The sequence below is a fragment of the Ranitomeya imitator genome, chromosome 5 (genome assembly GCF_032444005.1).
Source record: "Ranitomeya imitator isolate aRanImi1 chromosome 5, aRanImi1.pri, whole genome shotgun sequence".
Taxonomy (NCBI): domain Eukaryota; kingdom Metazoa; phylum Chordata; class Amphibia; order Anura; family Dendrobatidae; genus Ranitomeya; species Ranitomeya imitator.
In genome coordinates, this window is record NC_091286.1 from 95,912,563 (window position 1) to 95,935,975 (window position 23,413).

At 47.0% G+C, this 23,413-nt stretch overlaps 1 protein-coding gene and 1 long non-coding RNA gene across 3 annotated transcripts in view; one reads left to right on the top strand and one right to left on the bottom strand.

The window, feature by feature from the left end:
* RIN2 (Ras and Rab interactor 2) overlaps positions 1 to 23,413 on the bottom strand; it is a 215,154-nt gene that overhangs the window by 123,453 nt on the left and 68,288 nt on the right. Inside the window, exon 2 of one of the 2 annotated variants that reach the window (XM_069768938.1) lies at positions 10,428 to 10,520. In XM_069768938.1, the coding sequence (XP_069625039.1) occupies positions 10,428 to 10,475 (48 nt within the window). In that variant the 5' untranslated portion in view covers positions 10,476 to 10,520. Of the gene's footprint in view, positions 1 to 10,427; positions 10,612 to 23,413 lie in introns of those variants that run through there. The other variant, XM_069768937.1, reaches the window with a different exon arrangement.
* Positions 10,588 to 23,413, top strand: part of LOC138681434 (uncharacterized) — a 47,758-nt gene continuing 34,932 nt past the window's right edge. Inside the window, exons 1-2 of the long non-coding RNA XR_011321916.1 lie at positions 10,588 to 10,658; positions 10,750 to 10,940. This is a non-coding gene — a long non-coding RNA (uncharacterized lncRNA). The remainder of the gene's footprint in view (positions 10,659 to 10,749; positions 10,941 to 23,413) is intronic.

Sequence of the window (23,413 nt, forward strand, 5' to 3'; positions counted from 1 at the left end):
CGCTGGTGGTACCGCGCAAGAGGCTGCGTACGGCATATACAGTGTGTGTGTTGCGTACAGCGTATACAGCGTGTGTGTGTGTGTGTGGTGCGTACGGCATAAACAATGTGTAGTTGTGTGTGTGTTGCGTACGGCATATACAGTGTGTGTGTGTGTGTGTGTGGTGCGATGGTGTTCCACTGGTGGTACCGCGCAAGAGGCTGGTACCCCCAGCAGTTTCCATATTGTGACACCTATCACTTGGATGTCCCAATATGGCGGTCGGTGAACTTCTGCCGCTTGGTATTCTGGGATCTGGACACATCTGGACAGAACAGGATGTGAAGACATTACAAGGTAAGTATATATTAAGATATCCAAAATACTTCCAATCAATGCCAGATACCCCCATCATGCAATACCGGAAAAATCACTAAATCCCCTTCTATACATGATGGCATCTTGCAGAATTTGCTAACCTTTCTGGAAGGGCACGTCATTGTCATCTACATTCTTAGCTTCTTACCTGTGAACCCTGGGGATGTCTGTACCTAGTATGTACGTACCAGCAGACACAAGGTCATCTTCCTGTGCTGAAAATGACATCAGTCCTAATACAGTCAGAATGAAAATGCTGCAGACACATAAGAATTCCCCAGTTGGAAGTAACTTTGCATAATGGATGTGGTTTTGTGGTTGTTACAGATAATAAAGGGGTAATTTGTACTGGGAACGTGATTAAAATCTGTGGTCAGATAAACAGAGAGAGACATCTTTTTGAGTTATGAACGTTTTGCTAAATTATATATAAAAGTTACAAAAGGATTATATTCTGATGACAAAGAGGAATAGTAACTGCGTCCCATTTCCTATTTATCACATATTTATATAACTTATTAGGGACCTGGCTTTATGGGTCAACACATAGGAACACAGGGGGTCTCCCAATTGGGAGGATTCAACCCATTTGCATTCTTTGAATAGCCGCTATGTAGCACTGAAGAAGCCATTGCAGGAGGAATACCTCGTCACTTCCAGCTTTCACTAGCTCTCTGCAGATGGTGAAAGTAGCGGACAGGGGGAATTAGGCTACTTTCACACTTCCGTCTTTTTTCCTCCGTCACAATCCGTCGGTATGGGCAAAAAACGGATCCTGCAAATGAGCTTGCAGGATGCGTTTTTTGCCCATACACTTATATTAGCAACAGATGAGCACACGTCGCATCCGTCGTGCGACGGATCCGTCGTGTTTTGGCGGACGCGACGCTCAAAAAAACGTTCAATGTAACTTTTTTGTGCGACGTGTCCTCCATTTTCGACCGCGCATGTGCGGCCGAAACTCCGCCCCCTCCTCCCCGGACTGCAGAATGGGCAGCGGATGCATTGAAAAACTGCCCACGTCTTGCAGTTACTGTATTACTGCCCGTACCGACGGAAATGTGAAAGTAGCCTTAGATGATCAGCCAAATTTTGACACGGGTTGTCCAGCGCTCTTTTTTTAGCATCTGAACCCATTGTGGGCCAAAAAATGATTGGCTGCAGCAGTCACAGCCCTCTGCGCTGAAAGAGGAAGCGATAGACTGGGGCAGTGTTTTGGAAGAGCAGTTGGAAAAAAGTAGATGCTGTAAATATATAATATATATAATATATAATAATAGAAAAGTATATAATTGTTACACAATCTTGGATCGAGTTGTAAAAAAAATATGGAAATGAACTTGGGGCACTACATATCAAATCACCAAATTTCACAGTATAAACTGCACACATTATCAAATAGATTGTTTGGGCCTGATGAGGCTTCTGTACTTCCTTTAAAAATCCACTTAGAAACTACTACATAGTGCTTTCCATAAGTTTTCCTGCTTGATATTGAAATGAGAATTTTATGGGTACATCTTTAGCTGGACACATAAAATGTTCAATTTAATAGCAAGATTATGAAGCCAATTTCAGTTGGATTTACAAAGTAAGTACACTAGCCTCATCAGGTATGAGAGAACTATTTAGCAATGTGGGCCTTTTAGCATTGTGAAATCTGAAGACAATATATTTTAGTAATAAACCTTCCACTCAATGGGAAAATAAGCCCTAAGCCGCCTGCATTCAATTCACTTTGTCCCCTTGTTTTACACTTCTAATCTACTTGTTCATTCGGCTTTGTGTAATCACTCAACCTATATTAGTACACTGCTCAAAAAAATAAAGGGAGCACTAAAATACCACATCCTAGATATCACTGAATGAAATATTCCAGTTGCAAGTCTTTATTCATTACATAGTGGAATGTGTTCAGAACAATAAAACATAACAATTATCAATGTAAATCAAAATGAATATCCCATGGAGGTCTGGAGTTGGAATGATACTCAAAATCAAAGTGGAAAATCAAATTACAGGCTGATCCAACTTCAGTGGAAATACCTCATGACAAGGAAAAGATGCTCAGTATTGTGTGTGGCCTCCATGTGACTGTATGACCTCCCTACTGTACAACGCCTGGGCATGCTCCTGATGAGGCGACGGATGGTCTCCTGAGGGATCTCGTCCCACACTTGGACTAAAGCATCCGCCAACTCCTGTACAGTCTGTGGTGCAACAGGACGTTGGTGGATGGTGCGAGACGTGATGTCCCAGATGTGCTTAATCAGATTCAGGTCTGGGGAACCGACGGGCCAGTCCATAGCTTCAATGCCTTCATCTTGCAGGAGCTGCTGACACACTCCAGGCACATGAGGTCTGGCATTGTCCTGCATCAGGAGGTGCCCAGAGCCAACCGCACCAGTATATGGTCTCACAAGGGGTCTGAGAATCTCATCTCGGTACCTAATGGCAGTCAGGCTACTTCTGGCGAGCACATGGAGGACTGTGCGGCCCTCCAAAGAAATGCCACCCCAGACCATTACTGACCCACTGCCAAACCGGTCATGCTGAAGGATGTTGCAGGCAGCAGATCGCTCTCCGCGATGTCTCCAGACTCTGTGACGACTGTCACATGTGCTCAGTGTGAACCTGCTTTCATCAGTGAAGAGCACAGGGCGCCAGTGGCGAATTTGCCAATCCTGGTGTTCTGTGGCAAATGCAAAGCGTCCTGCACGGTGTTGGGCTGTGAGCCCAACCCCATCTGTGGACGTCAGGCACTCAGACCATCCTCATGGAGTCTGTTCATAACCGTTTGTGCAGACACATGCACATTTGTGGCCTGCTGGAGGTCATTTTGCAGGGCTCTGGCAGTGCTCCTCCTGTTCCTGCTTGCACAAAGGCGGAGGTAGCGGTCCTGCTGCTGGGTTGTTGCCCTCCTACGGCCCCCTCCACGCCTCCTGGTATACTGACCTGTCTCCTGGTAGCGCCTCCAGTCTCTGGACACTATGCTGACAGACATAGCAAACCTTCTTACCACAGCTCGCATTGATGTGCCATCCTGGATGAGCTGCACTACCTGAGCCACTTGTGTGGCTTGTAGAGTCTGTCTCATGCTACCATGAGTGTGAACGCACAACCAACATTTGAAAGTGACCAAAACATCAGCCAGAAAGCATTGGTACTAAGATGTGGTCTGTGGTTCCCACTCCTTTATTGAGTGTGTCTTGTTAATTGCCAATTATTTCCATCTGTTGTCTAATCCATTTGCAAAACAGCATGTGACATTGATTGACAATCGGTGTTGCTTCCTAAGTGGACAGTTTGATTTCACAGAAGTTTGATTTACTTGGAGTTATATTCTGTTGTTTAAGGGTAAGTTCACACAGGGCGTTTTTGCTGCTTTTTTTAATGCTAATTTTCAGCTGCTTTTTACAGTACCAGCAAAGCCTATGAGATTTCAGAAATCTCATGCACACACATTGGTTTTTTGTGTGATCAGTATTTTGTGCTTTGCTGTGTTTTTTTGAACATAGAGCGTGTCACTTCTTTCAGCGTTTTTGCTGCGTTTTTTCACCCATTGTCTTGAATGGGTGTTGAAAAAAACGCAGCAAAAACGCAGGTATCATTATCTGCTGTGTTTTTGCTGCTGAAAATGCAAGGACATTAGCATGGACAAAGAGAAGAGAAAAAAAAAACAAATATGCAACAAAAAACGCACCAAATACGCAACAAAAAACGCACCAAATACGCACCTAAACCTGCGTTTTTGACGCAGCTTCTTTCCTGCCAAGAAGATCAGGTTTTGCTCAAGAAAACAAAAGCAGAAAAAACACCCTGTGTGAAGTTATCCTAAGTGTTCCTTTTATTTTTTGAGCAGTGTATTTTAAAAACAAATACAAAAAGCCATAAAACCCAAAAATTCTTATCCACAAAATGTGCAATACTCAAGGGATTGATAAAAATATATTTTAGCCACATACAATTAAAAGAAATTGATCACCATAAAAGGTTGGACACATAAAAGATCATTACAGCAAAAAGACCACACTAAGAGTATGTTTCCACGTTCAGGAAACGCTGCGTGTTTGACGCTGCGTACAGCCGCAGCGTCAAACACGCAGCGTCCAGATGTTACAGCATAGTGGAGGAGATTTCATGAAATCCCGTCTTCACTATGTATTAAAAGACGCATGCGGCAGACCCGCGGAAACGGACATGCGGCGCATCTTTTCAGAACGCAGCATGTCCTTACAATGCTGAAACAACGCAGGTGATGATGGCTCATCTGACAAAGCTAGAAGCGAAACATGTGTCGGGTGCGTTTGTATAGGCAAGCCATAATCAATACCACTGGGTATGTACTGTATTTCAATATGTTGGAACCTTTCTGTTTTTCATTGCTTGTTTACTTTAACATAGGGAATTATTGTCCAACCTAGACAACTACATTAAATGGGTATTATCATCTCCAAGATCCTATCGCAATATATAGTAGGTGTAATAAAAAATATTAGCAAATACCTCCAATTAGAAATGTAGAAAAGTTCTTCTGATTCGCTATGTCTCTTTCCTCACTTACAGGCAATGCAGTAGCTTAGGTATCCATGGATACAACCTCTCCTATAGTTACAGTTAGCTATCTGTTAGTTGTCGTAACCATGGATACCTAAGCTACTGCACTGCCCTGCACATGGGGTAAGCGACAAAGCGAATCAGAAGAACTATACTACATTTCTAATTGGAGATATTTGCTAATATTATTATTATCACATCCAGTGTCGGACTGGGGAGCCAAGGGTCCACCAGTAACCAATTCCGGGGCTCCATTTTTCAGCTTCATGCAAATGTGACATCATCCTCAATCCCAAATTTATATAACAATGAACTGGTAGATTGGTAAATTAATAAGATGCCGCCTCTGTCTACATGTAGTGAATCAAGTATATAGTGCCAGAGGGTGGTGGCCCGCTCTTGCACAGGGGCCCACCGGTGGATACTCCTGTTGACCAGTCCGGCCCTGGTCAAACCTACTACATATTGGAGATGGGAATACCCCTGTAATGCAGTGCTGGGTGGGCACCAGTTTTCCTTCTGGAGAAGTAATTGGTGTAGGGATTCTTACATGAGACTTATCTCCACACTGAGGCCTGATCTACGGTGGACTCATCTATGGTGGGTTTCTACCACCGGCAGTGTTACTAAAAACTGATCGAGAATATGTGTGATAAATACCTAATCAATTATGGGCCACACAAATCTGTAAGAAGCTTTTCATATAGGAAGAAAGGGCGCATAGACTTCATTCACATACCTGCACTGTCGCCACATTTCTGCTTTCTTCATACGGACAGGCACACTGGTGAAAGAGCTGGATCACGCCGTACCCCCATCATCCACACCAGGAACACACCCTACTGTTAGATGAATATTTACAGAATTTCCACATTTTCTGACCTGGCACAGCATAAATTGCAGGGTTTGTAGAAAAATGTAAAATTGGCAATGGTTTACACTATGCAAAATTCATTTAGTAAGGGAGCGCTCCACCAGAGAGCCGGTTCCCCAGCCAAGCTCACAAGTCCGCATGTGGTTCTGCTTAGCACATCACAGCGGCCGGAGGAAAAGCTCAGGAGCTTCCAAGCCCAACTTGGAGAGTCGGAGGGAAAATTATATCTGACCGAAATAGCAGGTGCTTGTAGGAAGGAATGGTGAAATGAGGATCCTTGTCCCCTAATAATCCTTATATGTGGGTTATAAAGTGGCGCATCTCCTCCAACACAATGACAACAGATGACATAAAATAGCCGTCATCATGGCGGCAGACGTATTCTGTTCCTTCTGACAGTACTAAAATGGCTGATAACAGAGACAATCAAATCCAACAGCATATCATCATCCGTGCACCATGGCACTTATGGGGCCTGCTAATATTCTCGTCATTATTACACATTCTATTTTTTTTATGCTCAAATTCAGATTTTTCCAAAGCTAAAATCCATTAATTTAGTAGCATAGGAAATGTTATCACTTTATGATGAGTCTCATCTCTGGGCCCCCACAGATCCAGAGAACGATCCCCCACCGTGCACGGATCTGCCGAACAGCTACGTGGCAGAAGTGCCCCTGACAAATCATAAAGCCCCTTAAGGCTTAGTTCAGACTTTGACTTTTTTAATTCTGTTCCTAGATCTGATCTCACCCATTTGTCCCATCAGTGTTTTAACTATTTTTCTTTTATGCAACAAAAAAAAAATCCAACTTTCTATTTCCCAATAAAGTTCTCACAGGATTTTTGGAAGTGTTTTTAGGTGCCACACTTGACATTAAAAAATGCTTTGAATCTGCTTGCAACCAGATCCCCATTCATTTGAATGAGAAAATGTTTTTAGTGCTTGTTAGAAAGTAACATAATGTCAATTCTTTAGCGCATTTTGCATGAGTAAATCGTAGCAAACTACACATTTTTGCAGTCTTGTTTTTATGCTTTTTTTGGGGCGAGAGTTTTGCAGTAGAAATGTGCAAAACACAATCTATTTCCGCACCTTATCATCAAAAGCGCAAGGAAAACTAAGCGGAAGAAAAACATATAAAAAAAATCAAAACAGTAAAAAGAACGTGTGTTCTTACAAAACTGCGCCAAAAATCATGCCTTAATATCTTTTTTTTTAGGTGTGGATTTTTCAGCAAGAAAATCATCCTCATCATAAAACTTAGTGTGAACATTCCCTAGAAAATAGAAAGCCATCGGATGAAAGAAAACAAATGGCATCCATGTGCTCTCCGTTTTTCCACAAATCCGCTGACCTGCTCTGGCGAGTTTAATCCATAACGCAGATCAATAATGATTATGTCTCAGTCTGCACGGACGTGTGTAGCGCCTCACAGATTATAATGGAGGAACGTTCTATACACATGGATGCCTCATGTGGCCCAATTCTCCGGTTTGGTGGCCGGGGTCCCAGAGGTAAAACCCCCCAATCATAAACTGACGGCAAGTCAAAGTGATATCCCATCCTTTCTATACTGAGATGGGGAAGGTCCAAGTCGTTCGAGACCCCGGCTGCTACGTGGACGCTGCCCCACAGCTTTGTGCTGAACCATTTAAAGGGATATTTGAGTTTTCATAAATGATCACATGGATTTTTAGATCGGAGTGTGTCCACGCCAATCGCCAGGACAAAGCTTCTCCCCTGGCCACAAGAAAGGGGCACGGAGCAGTTGAGTGGGGCGGCTGCAGGTCTGTGCCGCTCCCGGCTGCAGTCTGGTGGCCAGGGGAAACCGATGACTGGTGACTGTGGTGCCCCCAGCACTGGGACCCACTACAATTAAACAATTAGAACTAGAGATGAGCGAATATGTTCGGAAAATGATCGCCGAATCCGAATGTGCCATATTCGTGCCAATTTTACGTTTGATGATCGTTTCCGAAAATATTTGCTCATTTGTACTCCCATTGACTCCAATGGCGTTTGACTATGTTTGGTGAATATGGCAATCATAATCCAAACCGAATGTTGAAATATTCGCTCATCTCTAATTAGAACCTATCCAGTGGAGAAATGATCTTCTTTGTACCCCAGCCGAGAGTAAATGTCCACATTATACTACAAGTCCTATGCACAGACATAGATGAAAGAGAGAACATCCAGGCTGCCTTCAGCCACCACTAGAGGGCGCTCACTGCAGACATTTTTTTAACATTGAGTTCAATGATGCAGTGTTCTGCAGACAGCCTGAGGCCGGTTTCACACGTCAGTGGCTCCGGTACGTGAGGTGACAGTTTCCTCACGTACCGGAGCCACTGACACACGTAGACACATAAAAATCAATGCATCTGTTCAGATGTCATTGATTTTTTGCGAACCGTGTCTCCGTGTGCCGAACACGGAGACATGTCAGTGTTCGTGGGAGCGCATGTATTACACGGACCCATTAAAGTCAATGGGTCCGTGTAAAGCACGTACCGCACACGGACGTTGTCCGTGTGCCATCCGTGTGCCGTGCAGGAGACAGCGCTACATTAAGCGCTGTCCCCCCCACTGGTGCTGAAGCCGCGATTCATATCTTCCCTGCAGCAGTGTTTGCTGTAGAGAAGATATGAATAAGTGTGTTTAAAATAAAGATCTATGTGCACTCCCCCCCCCCCGCTGTTCTGAAAATACTCACCCGGCTCGCTCCCTCGCCGGCGCTGCTTCCTCTCCTGGCTGTATCTTCTCCTGTATGCGGTCACGTGGGGCCGCCGATTACAATCATGAATATGCGGCTCCACCTCCCAAAGGGGTGGAGCCGCATATTCATTACTGTAAATGAGCGGCCCCACGTGACCGCTCATACAGTACAAGGTGCGGCCAGGACAGGGCGCTGCGAGGGATCCGGAAGCTAGGTGAGTATTTTAATCACAGCGGGGGGGGGGGGCGCACAGGCACGGTGCGTGTGGTACCCAGTGCCGCACGTGTGCCACACTGATGTGCCACAGAAACGCACCGGCACACAGACACGGATAATTCCGGTACCGATTTTTCCGGTACCGGAAATATCTGGACATGTGAGACTGCCCTGAGAGTTATGGTTTACCTCTATGTCTATGCACGGGGGGTTGGATGTAGAGCAGGGAAATAATGAGTACAGGAGTTTCAATATTTTGAGTCAAAACTATAATCAGAGGCAGTCATTCACTTTAAGGATTGGGAGGCTTGACCATCCTTTAACCACATTCATCTAATCTTAGTTTTTAATTTTTTCTCCATATTACTCAGATGTTTTGGGATGAAGGATCCATTTTGAAAAGGATCCAAATGAATAGCACTGACTTACAGACCACCAGTTCCGGTGACTTTAAATGGAATCGGTCAGCAGGCTTTGTTATGGAATCTGAGAGCAGCATGATGTAGAGGCGGAGAGCCTGATTCCATGGTTGATTCCAGCCTGATTCCTGATTCCAGGTGCAGGTTTGATAAAATCCTTGTTTTCTCTGCTGTAGATGTAGCAGTGGTGATTAGGCTGAGCTGTGCATAACTCCGCCCATACCTCTGATTGGCAGCTTCCTGTGAACACTGTGCATTATCAGCAAGCTACCAATCAGTGGTGGGGTTACGCCGATTAGCCTGACTGCTGTGCATGTGATGCCTAGTCCTGCAGTGATGATCTCCTGATGATAAATCACTGATTGTATTGAAAGTACAGTGCAGCCTAATAAATGGGACATCTCTGGAATCAGGTTCTCTGACCCTACATTATTCTGCTCTCAGATTAAATAGCAAAAACCTACTGACCGATTCCTTTTAAGAGCGCTGCTCTTGCTGTCAAAACAGAGAAATGCTAGCAGAGCGCATTATCGCATCAGTGTGAAGAAAGATTTATTGCATCTTAAGCACATAATATTAATTTCTTTTTTCAGCCTTTAGTAATACTTTTAGGAGCTTCTCGCCCCAAAAAAAGGTATTGCAGCGATTCGAAGTAGCAGAGCTGAATGAGTTAATTAACTCTTTGTTAATTTGAGACACACTTCTGTTCCAATCTGACATATAATAAATGTGCCCCGATTGCAGTCCCATGCAAACAAAAACAACACACGGATGTGTATTTCCTCCGCTTTCTTGGCTGGCGATATCCCGAGGTGAGTGGAGCATCTCAGCACATGAGCCACTAGGAAAGAGGTAAGGACGGAGTCCTCGGTACCGTGAGCTGTCCCGAAATACACATTCAGCTTTCCTACATGTAACTTACCGTCCTCTACATCTGTCCATTGTATGACGCCTGTTCCAGAGGATATAACAACGCAGAACTACATCCTGACATACACACGTCCAGACAGGATTCATCACAGATGTAGCAGAGCTGAGCTTACCAGACATTGTGCTGATGAATGATCTGTGATCTTACATGGGGCTGCAGGTGTCTCACTCAGAGAGGTGTCATGGAGCATGACACAGCTCTGCTACATCTGCACGCAAACAATTCTCCCTTTTATTTCTTCAACACGGAAACTTAGAAAATGAAATCGATCCTGATGGACTCTCAGGTTTACATATAAATCCTCTGAAAACATCCGATCCTGGAAGTCTAAAGACATAAAAGTCCTTTACCTTAAAGTAGCTCTGTCTGTCCTCCGGCGGACGCACTGCCATTGTCATCTGGGAAGCCTTGCGCTGGACGGCCTCTGTGTTTTCCCAGCTTCTCTAAGAGGAAGGACATGGTAATGGTTAGGGCAGTCTGTCGGAAATTCCTCTGCAAGCCACAGAATCAGTCACAACACACAGTCTGCCAAGTGCCCGGCTATTCCCTGCGCAGCCCAGCTCCGAGGAGAAGGAAAGGAGGTGGGGATGGGATGTACCATCACTGGGAGCACAGGTCAGTCACTGGAGTAGGAAGACTGAGTATTTTCTCCTATGTATTTCTCCATTACAGCCAGGCTCCAGCCTCATCGCATGGATGAAAGCAGATTCCAGTAAGGGAAATAAGTGGTTAATGCAAACTGAAGGATGGGCTTTCACAACCCCACTAAGGTGGAAAAGCCACGAGTGTCTCCGCCACATGGACCGGCTAACGACTGACAGCGCACCTTACTAAGGATGTACAAGCCAGCACTACTGTAACCGGTCAGTGGGGTCTGAAGGAGCAAAACCTTCTCCATGAGAGAATCGGAGAACACTGTGAGGAAAAGATGGAAAACTAAATTTCTCCATTTTCCCCATTCTGTGAGTCTGCGGAAATCAGACTGCACTCAGATGACATCCGAGTGCAGTCTGATGTTTTTTTTACTGCACCCATAGACTTAAATGGGAGAGTGGCATTTGATTTCATAGTCAAATTGCAGCATGCTGATATTTTTTTATTTGGGTAGTGAAAAAAAAAAAAAAAATCGGTCATCAGCACTGCCCCAATGAATATCATCGGTCCGAGTGCAATATAATAAAAAAAATAGGATAGCACCCGTCTGATGTATACGGCGGTGTGAGCGAGCCCTTAATGAGAATCTGTCATCTCTAGTTTCTATTTTTGCAAATACTTTGTGAAACAACAAGTGCTACACTTCTGCACTGTGCCGCTCTTCCCTTATTCCTCATACAAATGTACAAATTCACCAGGCGTTCCCAGCTGGGGGGTGTCCCTCCAAGGACCAATCAGTGCTGATGGCTGCAGACACGCCCCAATCTGACCTAGGGGATGTTAACACCCAGTTAATAAATTATTCATAATTTTCCAGGAGGAATAACATAGGGACAGAACAATGCAGAGCTGAAAGAAAAGTATCTCTTTAGGAAAAAAACATACGAGAAGTATTTACTAAACAAAACATTTTAAGGCTATGTTCTCATGACCAATATCATCTGTTAGAACAGACCCAGTAACAAAGTGTTGACTTATAAGTCATGCAAACAAAACTTTTTTGTCCAGTTAAAAAAAAAAACTACAGTAATTTTAACTAAATCTGTTTTGTTTGTTTTTTAACATTGAATTCTATGGAAAATGGGTATAGTCACCTATTTTGTTCCTTTTGAAACTGATGAAATAATGGAAAAAATACTGATCCTTTTCAAATAAAAGAAAAACAGATGGCTATTTAATGGATCCATTTTTCCATAGACTTCAATGTAAAAAAAAAAACGGATCCAGTTGAAATAAGTTTTCTTTAGCTGCACAACTTTTTTTGTCAATGGATTGCTGCGTTCTAACAGATGATTACTGGACATGTGATCACGGCCTAAGGCTATGTGCACACGTTGCGGATTTTGCTGCGGATCTGCAGCTGTTTTCCATGCGTTGTACAGTACCATGTAAACCTATGGAAAACAAAGTCTGCAATGCACATGCTTCGGAAAAAAACGAGCGGAAACGTAGCGCTGTTTATTCCGCAGCATGTCAATTCTTTGTGTGGATTCCGCAGCGGTTTACACCTACTCCATAATAGGAATCCGCCGGTGTAAAACCGCAGGTGAAATCCGCACAAAAAAACCGAGGCAAATCCGCAGGTAATGCACAGTGCGGTTTACCTGCGGATTTTGCAAAAACAGTGCGGAAAAATCCGCACACCAATCCGCAATGTGTGCACATAGCCTAAGAGGTGACAGGTCTTCACCCACTTCATGACATGTAACATCGGGTGTGTTCTAAGGATTGTGCCCAGGAGCTGAGCCCTCTGCACACAGGGTGGGTGCCAACTGTCTTAGGCGCCCTTCACATGTCCGTGTTTCAGGTCCGTGTGTCATCTGTTTTTTTTCACGGATACCACATGTACCTATTAATCTATGTGTATTTGCATGGTGTGTGTCAGTGCAAACCACACGGAGACATAACCACTTTTTACCAGCAGTACGGATGACAAGGGCCTGTGAAAGTCCATGGGTCCATGTAAAACACACAGCACATGGGTGTCCTCCGTGTGTCATCCGTGTGTTGTACATGATTTACACTGCAAAGTATAGGAGAAGCTTTGAAATTGATTTTTCTTAAGACATACTGAGAAAAATTGGATAGCACAAGGATGGCACACTGACCCAAAACACTGATGACACCGGAACCATTATCTTTTCCGGTACCGGTGTAATACCGATGTGTAGGGTACCTTACACAATTGGCACCAATCTCTAAATGCAGCGACTGGAGCTAGCTCAGGTTACTGTTTCTACACTGGCCAAGAAAGGGTTAATACATTGAATTATCTGCAGGCTGTGAAACTAGTGTTGGTATTTTTTTTAATAACTCCTAATTACACTGCATTTGGGAGTTGTTATTGAGTTGGATGCAGCACAGATGTCCGTCTTATGATTTGGGAAGGAAAGACGACACGTGCAAGCTGTGCAGCTGCCTAGGGACTCCATGGGATAGGGGGCCACAGCGACTTTCAGGTAGCCTGCAATTCCTGCTCTCTAGTAGGCGTCATTCAGCTGTCCGTTTTTCATGTACATGTCCTGGCTGTGTTCTTCTAAGTCAGAACTCATGTTATAATCTACAGGGCTGCTCCCATGTCGGTGCTTTTCTGTGGATGTTGCAAAAAACAATATTACGGAATCACATTTCCGCTTTTTATCCAAGTCACGGAGCAGAATTACTCAGGTTCTGTGAAAAGCGCTGGCAGCACGCTCTGCCGTCTGTGTATTGTCTGCTTTTAGCATTGTGATGGGCAGAAGCTTCGCAAGAATTCTTTTCTTTTTTGGCATATGAGAAAATCACTGACAAAACATGGATGGTAAAAACTGACACACTGACCAACAACTAATCCAGACTGCTGATGCACCGGATAAATGACTGACGTCATAGCGCCCGCTATCTGATGGATTAGTAGACAGATATAAAGGGTGCCCCATAATTACTTCTTGTCCATCCCTAGATTTGGGCAGTTCTCCTATTGCTGTAGGGAATATTGCACCTTGGATTAGAGAATCAGCCGCTTCCTTCCAGCTGTTACGAGTGTATTGTAGGAAGGCAGGGCTCATAAATTGGCCTCTTTATTACCCTGAAGCACAGTGGTGCACATTACACAATGTAGCACGCCTAGACCTCAGTTGTAGAAAACACCCCCAATGTAAACTGCGGCCAAGGCTTTGTTTGACTCTGCAGAATGCTAAGAATTCCCCCCTAAAGTCACTCTGACCTGGGCAAGATCTCATCCCATGTCCTTGCATTAAGATACAGAATGCACAGCACCTGGTAGATCCTGAGAAGCTATGAAAGCGGACAAAGGCGTAAGAGCATACACCTAGCCAAGGTGCCCACCTCCCATGGTGTAAGCCAAAAAGTCACACAAGTTCACAAATGAACTCATTCGGGAAGAAAGCCAAGATATTCTGCTAGAGCAGAGTCATATGTTCTTATCCATGAAGTTATGTAATCAACTTCAAAATTCCAACCATAGCATTAATCTTCTGGAAAGTGCAAGTTCCAGTGAAGTGTAACATGAGGCGGTCTGTTCTGTGTCTACTGTTACCGACAAGAACGATGAATAGAAGGAAATAAAGAAGCCAGAAGGGAAAGGTGAGGTCGGCGCCGCACAGTGCCCACTGAGAGCAGACGTGCCCACTGAGAGCAGACGTGCCCACTGAACACTTCTTTGGCCAACAGATTACCTTACCTGACCCCTCCATGAAACTTTTGAGAGTAAGAAGGTCCTTGTAGATGGTTGGCAGGTTCAACTAAAATTAGCGACATTGGCCAACCACTATCAAATGTATGAGGGCCACAAACTTTTGACTAATGTTTGACGCAACTTCTCCATTTTTTTTAGTAGACTTTGGGATAAATAAATAAAAAGGATCAGGCTTGTTAAAGGGAACCTGTTTTTGCTGCTATAAGAAGAGGCCACCGCGCTTCAGGGTTTGCCTACAGCACTCTATAATGAGGTAGATAAGCCCCGATCTGACCTGCAAGAGAAGAAAAATAAGTTTTATTATACTCACCGGAGGTTGGGGGGGGGGGAGGAAGCTGCGTTCCAATCCGATCAGTGTTGCAGGTCTGGGTCCGGCGCCTCCCATCTTCTTTCGCCGGCCGTATTTGTCACTAGGCACTTGAGGGCAGGTGCCTGGGGCGGCAAAATGCGGGGGGGCGGCACCTCAGGAAGGTTTTTTTTTTTTTTAATTATAAGGACCGGGGTCACCGCCAGCCTACCTCCCTGCCTCCCCTGACTACTTGAACTCATGATACTCACCCTCCTCGGCTCCAGCAGTACCTGCAACTCCAATGGTCTCAGCACCGGCAGCTTCTTCCTGTGCTGAGCGGTCACATGGTACCGCTCATAAAGGTCATGAATATGGATGCATATTCATGACCTTAATTAGCGGTACCACGTGACCGCTCACTCAGGGAGAAGCTGCAGCGCCGGGACTAAGATGCAGGGACTTTCAGCGCGGTGCGCAGATGTGAGAAAGGTGAGTATGACAGGGGAGGAGGATGAGGGAGGACGGGGGCTGCAGAGGCACATATACAAGATGGGAGAGGGAGTGCTGCAGAAGCACACATACAAGATGGGAGAGGGAGGCTGCAGAGGCACGCATACAAGATGGGAGGGGGGCTGCAGAGCCATGCATAAAAAATGGGAGAGGGGGGGCTGCAGAGGCACGCATACAAGATGGGAGGGGGGCTGCAGAGCCATGCATACAAGATGGGAGAGGGGGGGCTGCAGAGGCACGCATACAAGATGGGAGAGGGGGGGGGCTGCAGAGGCACGCATACAAGATGGGAGGGGGGCTGCAGAGCCACGCATACAAGATGGGAGGGGGGGGGCTGCAGAGCCATGCATAAAAAATGGGAGAGGGGGGCTGCAGAGGCACGCATACAAGATGGGAGGGGGGGGCTGCAGAGCCACGCATACAAGATGGGAGGGGGGCTGTAGAGCCACGCATACAATATGGGAGAGGGGGCTGCAGAGCCACGCATACAAGATGGGAGGGGGGCTGCAGAGACACGCATACAAGATGGGAGAGGGGGGGCTGCAGAGGCACGCATACAAGATGGGAGAGGGGGCTGCAGAGCAACGCATACGAGATGGGAGGGGGGGGCTGCAGAGCCACGCATACAAGATGGGAGGGGGGCTGCAGAGCCATGCATACAAGATGGGATGGGGGCTGCAGAGGCACGCATACAAGATGGGAGGGGGGGCTGTAGAGCCACGCATACAAGATGGGAGGGGGGCTGCAGAGCCATGCATAAAAAATGGGAGAGGGGGGGCTGCAGAGGCACGCATACAAGATGGGAGGGGGGCTGCAGAGCCACGCATACAAGATGGGAGGGGGGCTGTAGAGCCACGCATACAAGATGGGAGAGGGGGCTGCAGAGCCACGCATACAAGATGGGAGGGGGGCTGCAGAGGCACGCATACAAGATGGGAGAGGGGGGGCTGCAGAGGCACGCATACAAGATGGGAGAGGGGGCTGCAGAGCCACGCATACAAGATGGGAGGGGGGGGGGCTGCAGAGCCATGCATACAAGATGGGAGGGGGGCTGCAGAGGCACGCATACAAGATTGGAGGGGGGGGCTGCAGAGGCACGCATAGAAGATGGGAGAGGGGGGGATGCAGAGGCACGCATACAAGATGGGAGAGAGGGGGCTGCAGAGGCACGCATACAAGATGGGAGAGGGGGCTCCAGAGCCACACATAAAAGATGGGAGGGGGGGCTGCAGAGGCACGCATACAAGATGGGAGAGGGGGCTGCAGAGCCACGCATACAAGATGGGAGGGGGGCTGCAGAGCCACGCATACAAAATGGGAGGGGGGCTGCAGAGCCATGCATACAAGATGGGAGAGGGGGGCTGCAGAGCCACGCATACAAGATGGGAGAGGGGGGCTGCAGAGGAATGCAGACAAGATGGGAGGGGGGCTGCAGAGCCACACATACAAGATGGGAGAGGGGGGCTGCAGAGCCACGCATACAACATGGGAGAGGGGGGCTGCAGTGGCACGCTTACAAGATGGGGAAGCTGCAGAGCCACATACAAAATGGGAGAGGGGGGCTGCAGAGCCACATACAAGATGGGAGAGGGGGGCTGCAGAGGCACGCATACAAGATGGGAGGGGGGCTGCAGAGCCACGCATACAAGATGGGAGAGGGGGGCTGCAGAGCCACGCATACAAGATGGGAGAGGGGGGCTGCAGAGGCACGCATACAAGATGGGAGGGGGGCTGCAGAGCCACGCATACAAAATGGGAGGGGGGCTGCAGAGCCATGCATACAAGATGGGAGAGGGGGGCTGCAGAGCCACGCATACAAGATGGGAGAGGGGGGCTGCAGAGGAATGCAGACAAGATGGGAGGGGGGCTGCAGAGCCACACATACAAGATGGGAGAGGGGGGCTGCAGAGCCACGCATACAACATGGGAGAGGGGGGCTGCAGTGGCACGCTTACAAGATGGGGAAGCTGCAGAGCCACATACAAAATGGGAGAGGGGGGCTGCAGAGCCACATACAAGATGGGAGAGGGGTGCTGCAGAGGCACGCATACAAGATGGGAGGGGGGCTGCAGAGCCACGCATACAAGATGGGAGAGGGGGGCTGCAGAGCCACGCATACAAGATGGGAGAGGGGGGCTGCAGAGGCACGCATACAAGATGGGAGAGGGGGGCAGCAGAGGCACGCATACAAGATGGGAGAGGGGGGCTGCAGAGGCACGCATACAAGATGGGAGGGGGGCTGCAGAGGCACGCATACAAAATGGGAGAGGGGGGGCTGCAGAGCCACATACAAGAAGGGAGAGGGGGCTGCAGAGTCACGCATACAAGATGGGAGAGGGGGGCTGCAGAGCCACGCATACAAGATGGGAGAGGGGGGCTGCAGAGGAATGCAGACAAGATGGGAGGGGGGCTGCAGAGCCACACATACAAGATGGGAGAGGGGGGCTGCAGAGCCACGCATACAACATGGGAGAGGGGGGCTGCAGTGGCACGCTTACAAGATGGGGAAGCTGCAGAGCCACATACAAAATGGGAGAGGGGGGCTGCAGAGCCACATACAAGATGGGAGAGGGGGGCTGCAGAGCAACATACAAGATAGGAGATGGGGGGCTGCAGAGCCACATACAAGATGAGAGAGGGGGGCTGCAGAGCCACATACAAGATGGGAGGGGGGGCTGCAGAGCCATACATACAAGATGGGAGGGGGGGAAGCAGAGCCATGCATACAAGATGGGAGAGGGGGGAACCAGAGCCAGTGTCCGCCCCTGCCCAGGGATCAATTGTACTCACATCTTACAGAGGTGAGTACAATTGAGGCTCTGACAATTTGAGTGAGGATGGGGGGAGTTAATGTGTGTGGGGATATTTGTAGTGGGGATGGGGGGGATTTAATGTGTGCAGGAGATTTGAGGACACAAAATGAAGAACAAAGGGGGAGATGGGGAAACAATACAGGGGAATGAGAGCCATGTATGAGAAAACAGTACTGGGAAATGAGGGGCATGTATGAGGGGACATGTATGAGGAAACAGTAGTGGGGAATGTGGGGCATGTATGAGGAAACAGTACTGGGGAATGGGGGGCATGTATGAGGAAACAGTATGGGGGAATGGGGGGCATGTATGAAGAATCAGTACTGGGAAATGGGGGGCATGTATGCTGAAACAGTATGGGGGATGGGTGCAGACAGTATGAGGAGCAAACAAGGAATGTATGTGGACACAGTATGAGTAGAGATGTGAAAAATGTATGTAGATAGAGTACGGGGAGTGAAGGTTTATGGGATGTGTGCAGACACAGTATGTGGAGTCAGGTGAGCAGGCAGTATAGAAAGTGAGGGGGTAAATATGAGGAGACAGTATGGTGAACAGGAGGGATGTGAGAGGAGACAGTATGAGGAGGGAGGGGAATAGTGTGATGAGACAGTATGGGGGGAGAAAAGTGAGTGGGCACAGAATAGAAACTGAGTAGTGGGGGCGTAGAATGGAGGGACAGTGTAAGGGCACAGCCAGGAGGGGACAGTATGACAAGGAGGTTGAGGGTGATGACAGAGAACAGTATAAATACTGGGCCCAATAGGGGGGACACAGTGTGAGAGGACAGTGTGAAGAGGGGGCCGGTATGGAAAGGAGAGGTCAGTGTAAAGAGCATGAAGCATAAGAGGGACAGTGTGGGGGTCATATTTTGTGCAGACAATATAGTGAGGGGCAATTTTTTATTCAGGAGCATTATAATGACACTTGTATCTTTTAAGGGCGTCATGTGGAAACTTTCTGCCCCAAAGCGTGGGAAGATGGAGGTCTGCAGAGACGGCTGTGGATGAGAAAACTCATCATGGGGTCTGGACAAGATGAAGAAAAAAAGGAGAACGATTCCACAGATGACGTCATCAATCAGGTACCTGGATGTAAATGTTATTCGTGATACTGACTAACTCTCATGTTTTTATTTATGTTAGGAGCATTACAGGGGATGTCCAATCTGCAGTCATTCTTTGTGATTGCAGACTTCTGAGTTCTCACAGTGCGCACTGCACGCTGTCAGGATTCTCTCGTGCTGGCGATTTACATACATGCGGTCACATGCTGAAAAGATATGTGTGGCCTCACTCAATGAAAATGAACTGAGCGAGGCCGGGCACGTCTAGTCGGAATGTGGCCAGAGGTATACAAATCACATGCTTGTGCTGACATGACCGTCCACCAGCAAGGGAGAATCCTAAAAGTGTGCAGTGCATTAGTTGTGATAATTCAGAAGCTGCGATGTCAGGATTCAGCTCTGCAGGTTCCAGCAGTCGTCACATGGACACTTCACTCATATGCGACTTTCATACTTATGGTCCTGTGACAACGAGCTTCTCTTCTGCTTCTCTCTGTTTTTCACTGAACATTGAGAACATTAGGGAGAGACGTCACCGCTGTGCTCTGCTTTACGGCCGGCCGTCGCTTACACAGGATGCAGGAGGAGTGCAGGGAAGCGGACGCCGGGGACGTGACAGGCACCGGAATGTGAGTATGTGTTTTGTTTTTCTTTACATTTACAATGGTAACCAGGGTAAACATCGGGTGACTAAGCGCGGCCCTGCGCTTAGTAACCCGATGTTTACCCTGGTTACCCGGGGACTTCGGCATCGTTGGTCACTGTAGAGCTGTCTGTGTGACAGCTCCCCAGCGACCACACAAGGACTTTCCAACGATCACGGCCAGGTCGTATCGCTGGTCATGATCGTTGGAAAGTTGCTGAGTGTGACGGTACCTTTAGTCAAAAGTGTCTGACAGCTTATTTCCCTCTCACTTTTGGGAAACATACAGTACAGACCAAAAGTTTGGACACACCTTCTCATTTAAAGATTTTTCTGTATTTTCATGACTATGAAAATTGTACATTCACACTAAAGGCATCACAACTATGAATTAGCACATGTGGAATTATATACTTAGCAAAAAAGTGTGAAACAACTGAAGTTATGTCTTATATTCTAGGTTCTTCAAAGTAGCCACCTTTTGCTTTGATGACTGCTTTGCACACTCTTGGCATTCTCTTGATGAGCTTCAAGAGGTAGTCACCGGGAATGGTCTTCACTTCACAGGTGTGCCCTGTCAGGTTTAATTAGTGGGATTTCTTGCCTTATAAATGGGGTTGGGACCATCAGTTGTGTTGTGCAGAAGTCTGGTGGATACACAGCTGATAGTCCTACTGAATAGACTGTAAGAATTTGTATTATGGCAAGAAAAAAGCAGCTAAGTAAAGAAAAATGAGTGGCCATCATTACTTTAAGAAATGAAAGTCAGTCCGAATAATTGGGAAAACTTTGAAAGTGTCCCCAAATGCAGTGGCAAAAACCATCAAGCGCTACAAAGAAACTGGCTCACATGAGGACCGCCCCAGGAAAGGAAGACCAAGAGTCACCTCTGCTTCTGAGGATAAGTTTATCTGAGTCACAAGCCTCAGAAATCGCAGGTTAACAGCAGCTCAGATTAGAGACCAGGTCAATGCCACACAGAGATCTAGCAGCAGACACATCTCTACAACAACTGTTGTTGGTATAAAATGGACTCCAACTCCTAAAATATATAATACATTGTGTACAGCAGAAAAATGCTGCAAAATAATTTGGGAAAGTTATGAAATGTCCTATAAATGTCTGTTCTGTTCCTGATCAAAGGATTTCGGCTGCTAGTGGAGATGAATCTGTGCTGCACTTTATGTACATTCTCAGTAGTGACCAGTGCTGGGGAGTCGTGGATGAGATGAATCTGTGCTGCACTTTATGTACATGCTCAGTAGTGACCAGGGCTGGGGAGTCGTAGATGAGATAAATCTGTGCTGCACCTTATGTACAGGCTCAGTAGTGACCATTGCTGGGGAGTCCGAGTCGTGGAGTCGGAAGTCAGGCAAATTGAGGAGTAGGAGTCGGTGGTTTGGCTTACCGACTGCACAGCTCTGGACTGGGAAATCTGTAGAATAGACTACACTAATCATTGTTAGAAGACCCTTTGAAATGAGAAGACCCTTCTTGAGTGATAACCACAAAATTAAAGATTGTTCAAAAATTGAAATATTTGGGTATTCAGATTGCTCTTCCTCTGACTACCTTTGAGGAACTGAATTTAAGTCCGTTAATGCAGAAAATTCGTACCAAGATTGCGGCATGGAACAAATTACATTTATCGGTGGTTGGTAGGGTGAACCTCTTAAAGATTATTGTAATGCCACAGTTGTTGTACGTGTTACATAACTCTCCCATTTGGATTACACAATGCAGATTCCGTAAGATTAGGTCTTTGTTTGGGGAATTAATATGGGGAGGAAAGAGTCCTAGGTTTAAACAGGAGATACTTCAGAGGGCCAAAACAGAGGGGGGTCTTGCACTTCCTAATCCCTGGCTACACTAAGGTACCTTCACACATAACGATATCATTAACAATATCGTTGCTTTTTGTGACGTAGCAACAATATCGTTAAGGAAATCGTTATGTGTGACAGCGACCAACGATCAGGACCCTGCTGGGAGATCGTTGGTCGCTGAAGAAAGTCCAGAACTTTATTTGGTCGCTGGACTCCTGCTGACATCGCTGGATCGGCGTGTGTGACACCGATCCAGCGATGTCTTCACTGGTAACCAGGGTAAACATCGGGTTACTAAGCGCAGGGCCGCGCTTAGTAACCCGATGTTTACCCTGGTTACCAGCGTAAAAGTAAAAAACAACCACTACATACTTACCTTCAGCTGTCTGTCCCCGGCGCTGTGCTTCTCTGCACTCCTCCTGCATCCTGTGTCAGTGCCGGCCAGCCGGAAAGCACAGCGGTGACGTCACCGCTCTGCTTTCCGGCTGACCGGCGCTGACAGTGCAGAGGAAAGCAGAGCGCCGGAGGACAGACAGCTAAAGGTAAGTATGTAGTGTCTGTTTTTTTAACGTTTACGCTGGTAACCATGGTAAACATCGGGTTACTAAGCGCGGCCCTGCGCTTAGTAACCTGATGTTTACCCTGGTTACCGGGGACCTCGGGATTGTTGGTCGCTGGAGAGCTGTCTGTGTGACAGCTCTCCAGCGACCAAACAGCGACGCTGCAGCGATCGACATCGTTGTCGGTATCGCTGCAGCGTCGCTTAGTGTGAAGGTACCTTTACAATTCTACAGTGATCAGTAATAATCAATATGACTTTAAAAGCGAGTGTGATACTTAGTGGTACACATATATTGAGGCTGGCTTTACACTTCATGATTGAGACCATTTAATGGCTACATATGTGCCAATTGGTGGTCGTTTAATAGTCGTTCTGTGCATAAAGAATATCTGCAGCACATTAATTGTTTACACAGGGTGATGTGATGCAAAGAATGATGCTTTTTAAGCTTGCTTGTTTACAAAGGATGATAATCGGGAAATGAGCGTTTCTAGGATCTTAATTCTTATACTTGAAAAACTTTAAAGAAGCACTCCTCCTCCCATCAAAGTTTGTATCCCCTTTAAGGGAACCTGTCACCCCCAAAATCGAAGGTGAGCTAAGCCCACCAGCATCAGGGGCTTATCTACAGCATTCTGTAATGCTGTAGATAAGCCCCCGACGTATCCTGAAAGATGAGAAAAAGAGGTTAGAGTATACTCACCCAGGGTCAGTTCCGGTACCATGGGCGTCGCAGTCCGGTCCGGGTCCTCCCATCTTCTTACGATGACGTCCTCTTCTTGCATTCACGCAGCGGCTCCAGCACAGGCGTACTTTGTCTGCCCTGTTGAGGGCAGAGCAAAAGTACTGCAGTCGCTGGGCCTCTCTGACCTTTCCCAGCGCCTGCGCACTGCAGTACTTTGCTCTGCCCTCAACAGGGCAGACAAAGTACGCCTGTGCTGGAGCCGCTGCGTGAATACATGAAGAGGACGTCATCGTAAGAAGATGGGAGGCTCCGGACTGGACCGCAACGCCCATCGGACCAGAACCGAACCGGGACCGCCCCTGGGTGAGTATAATCTAACCTCTTTTTGTCATCTTTCAGGTTATATCGGGGGCTTATCTACAGCATTCCAGAATGCTGTAGATAAGCCCCTGATGCTGGTGGGCTTAGCTCACCTTTGATTTTGGAGGTGACAGGTTCCCTTTAAAGTTGACCAGCAATTTCTCATTTTTCCAACAAAATTTACAAAACTATTTCTTTTATGGTCCACCTCACATTTGAAGTGAGTCTAGG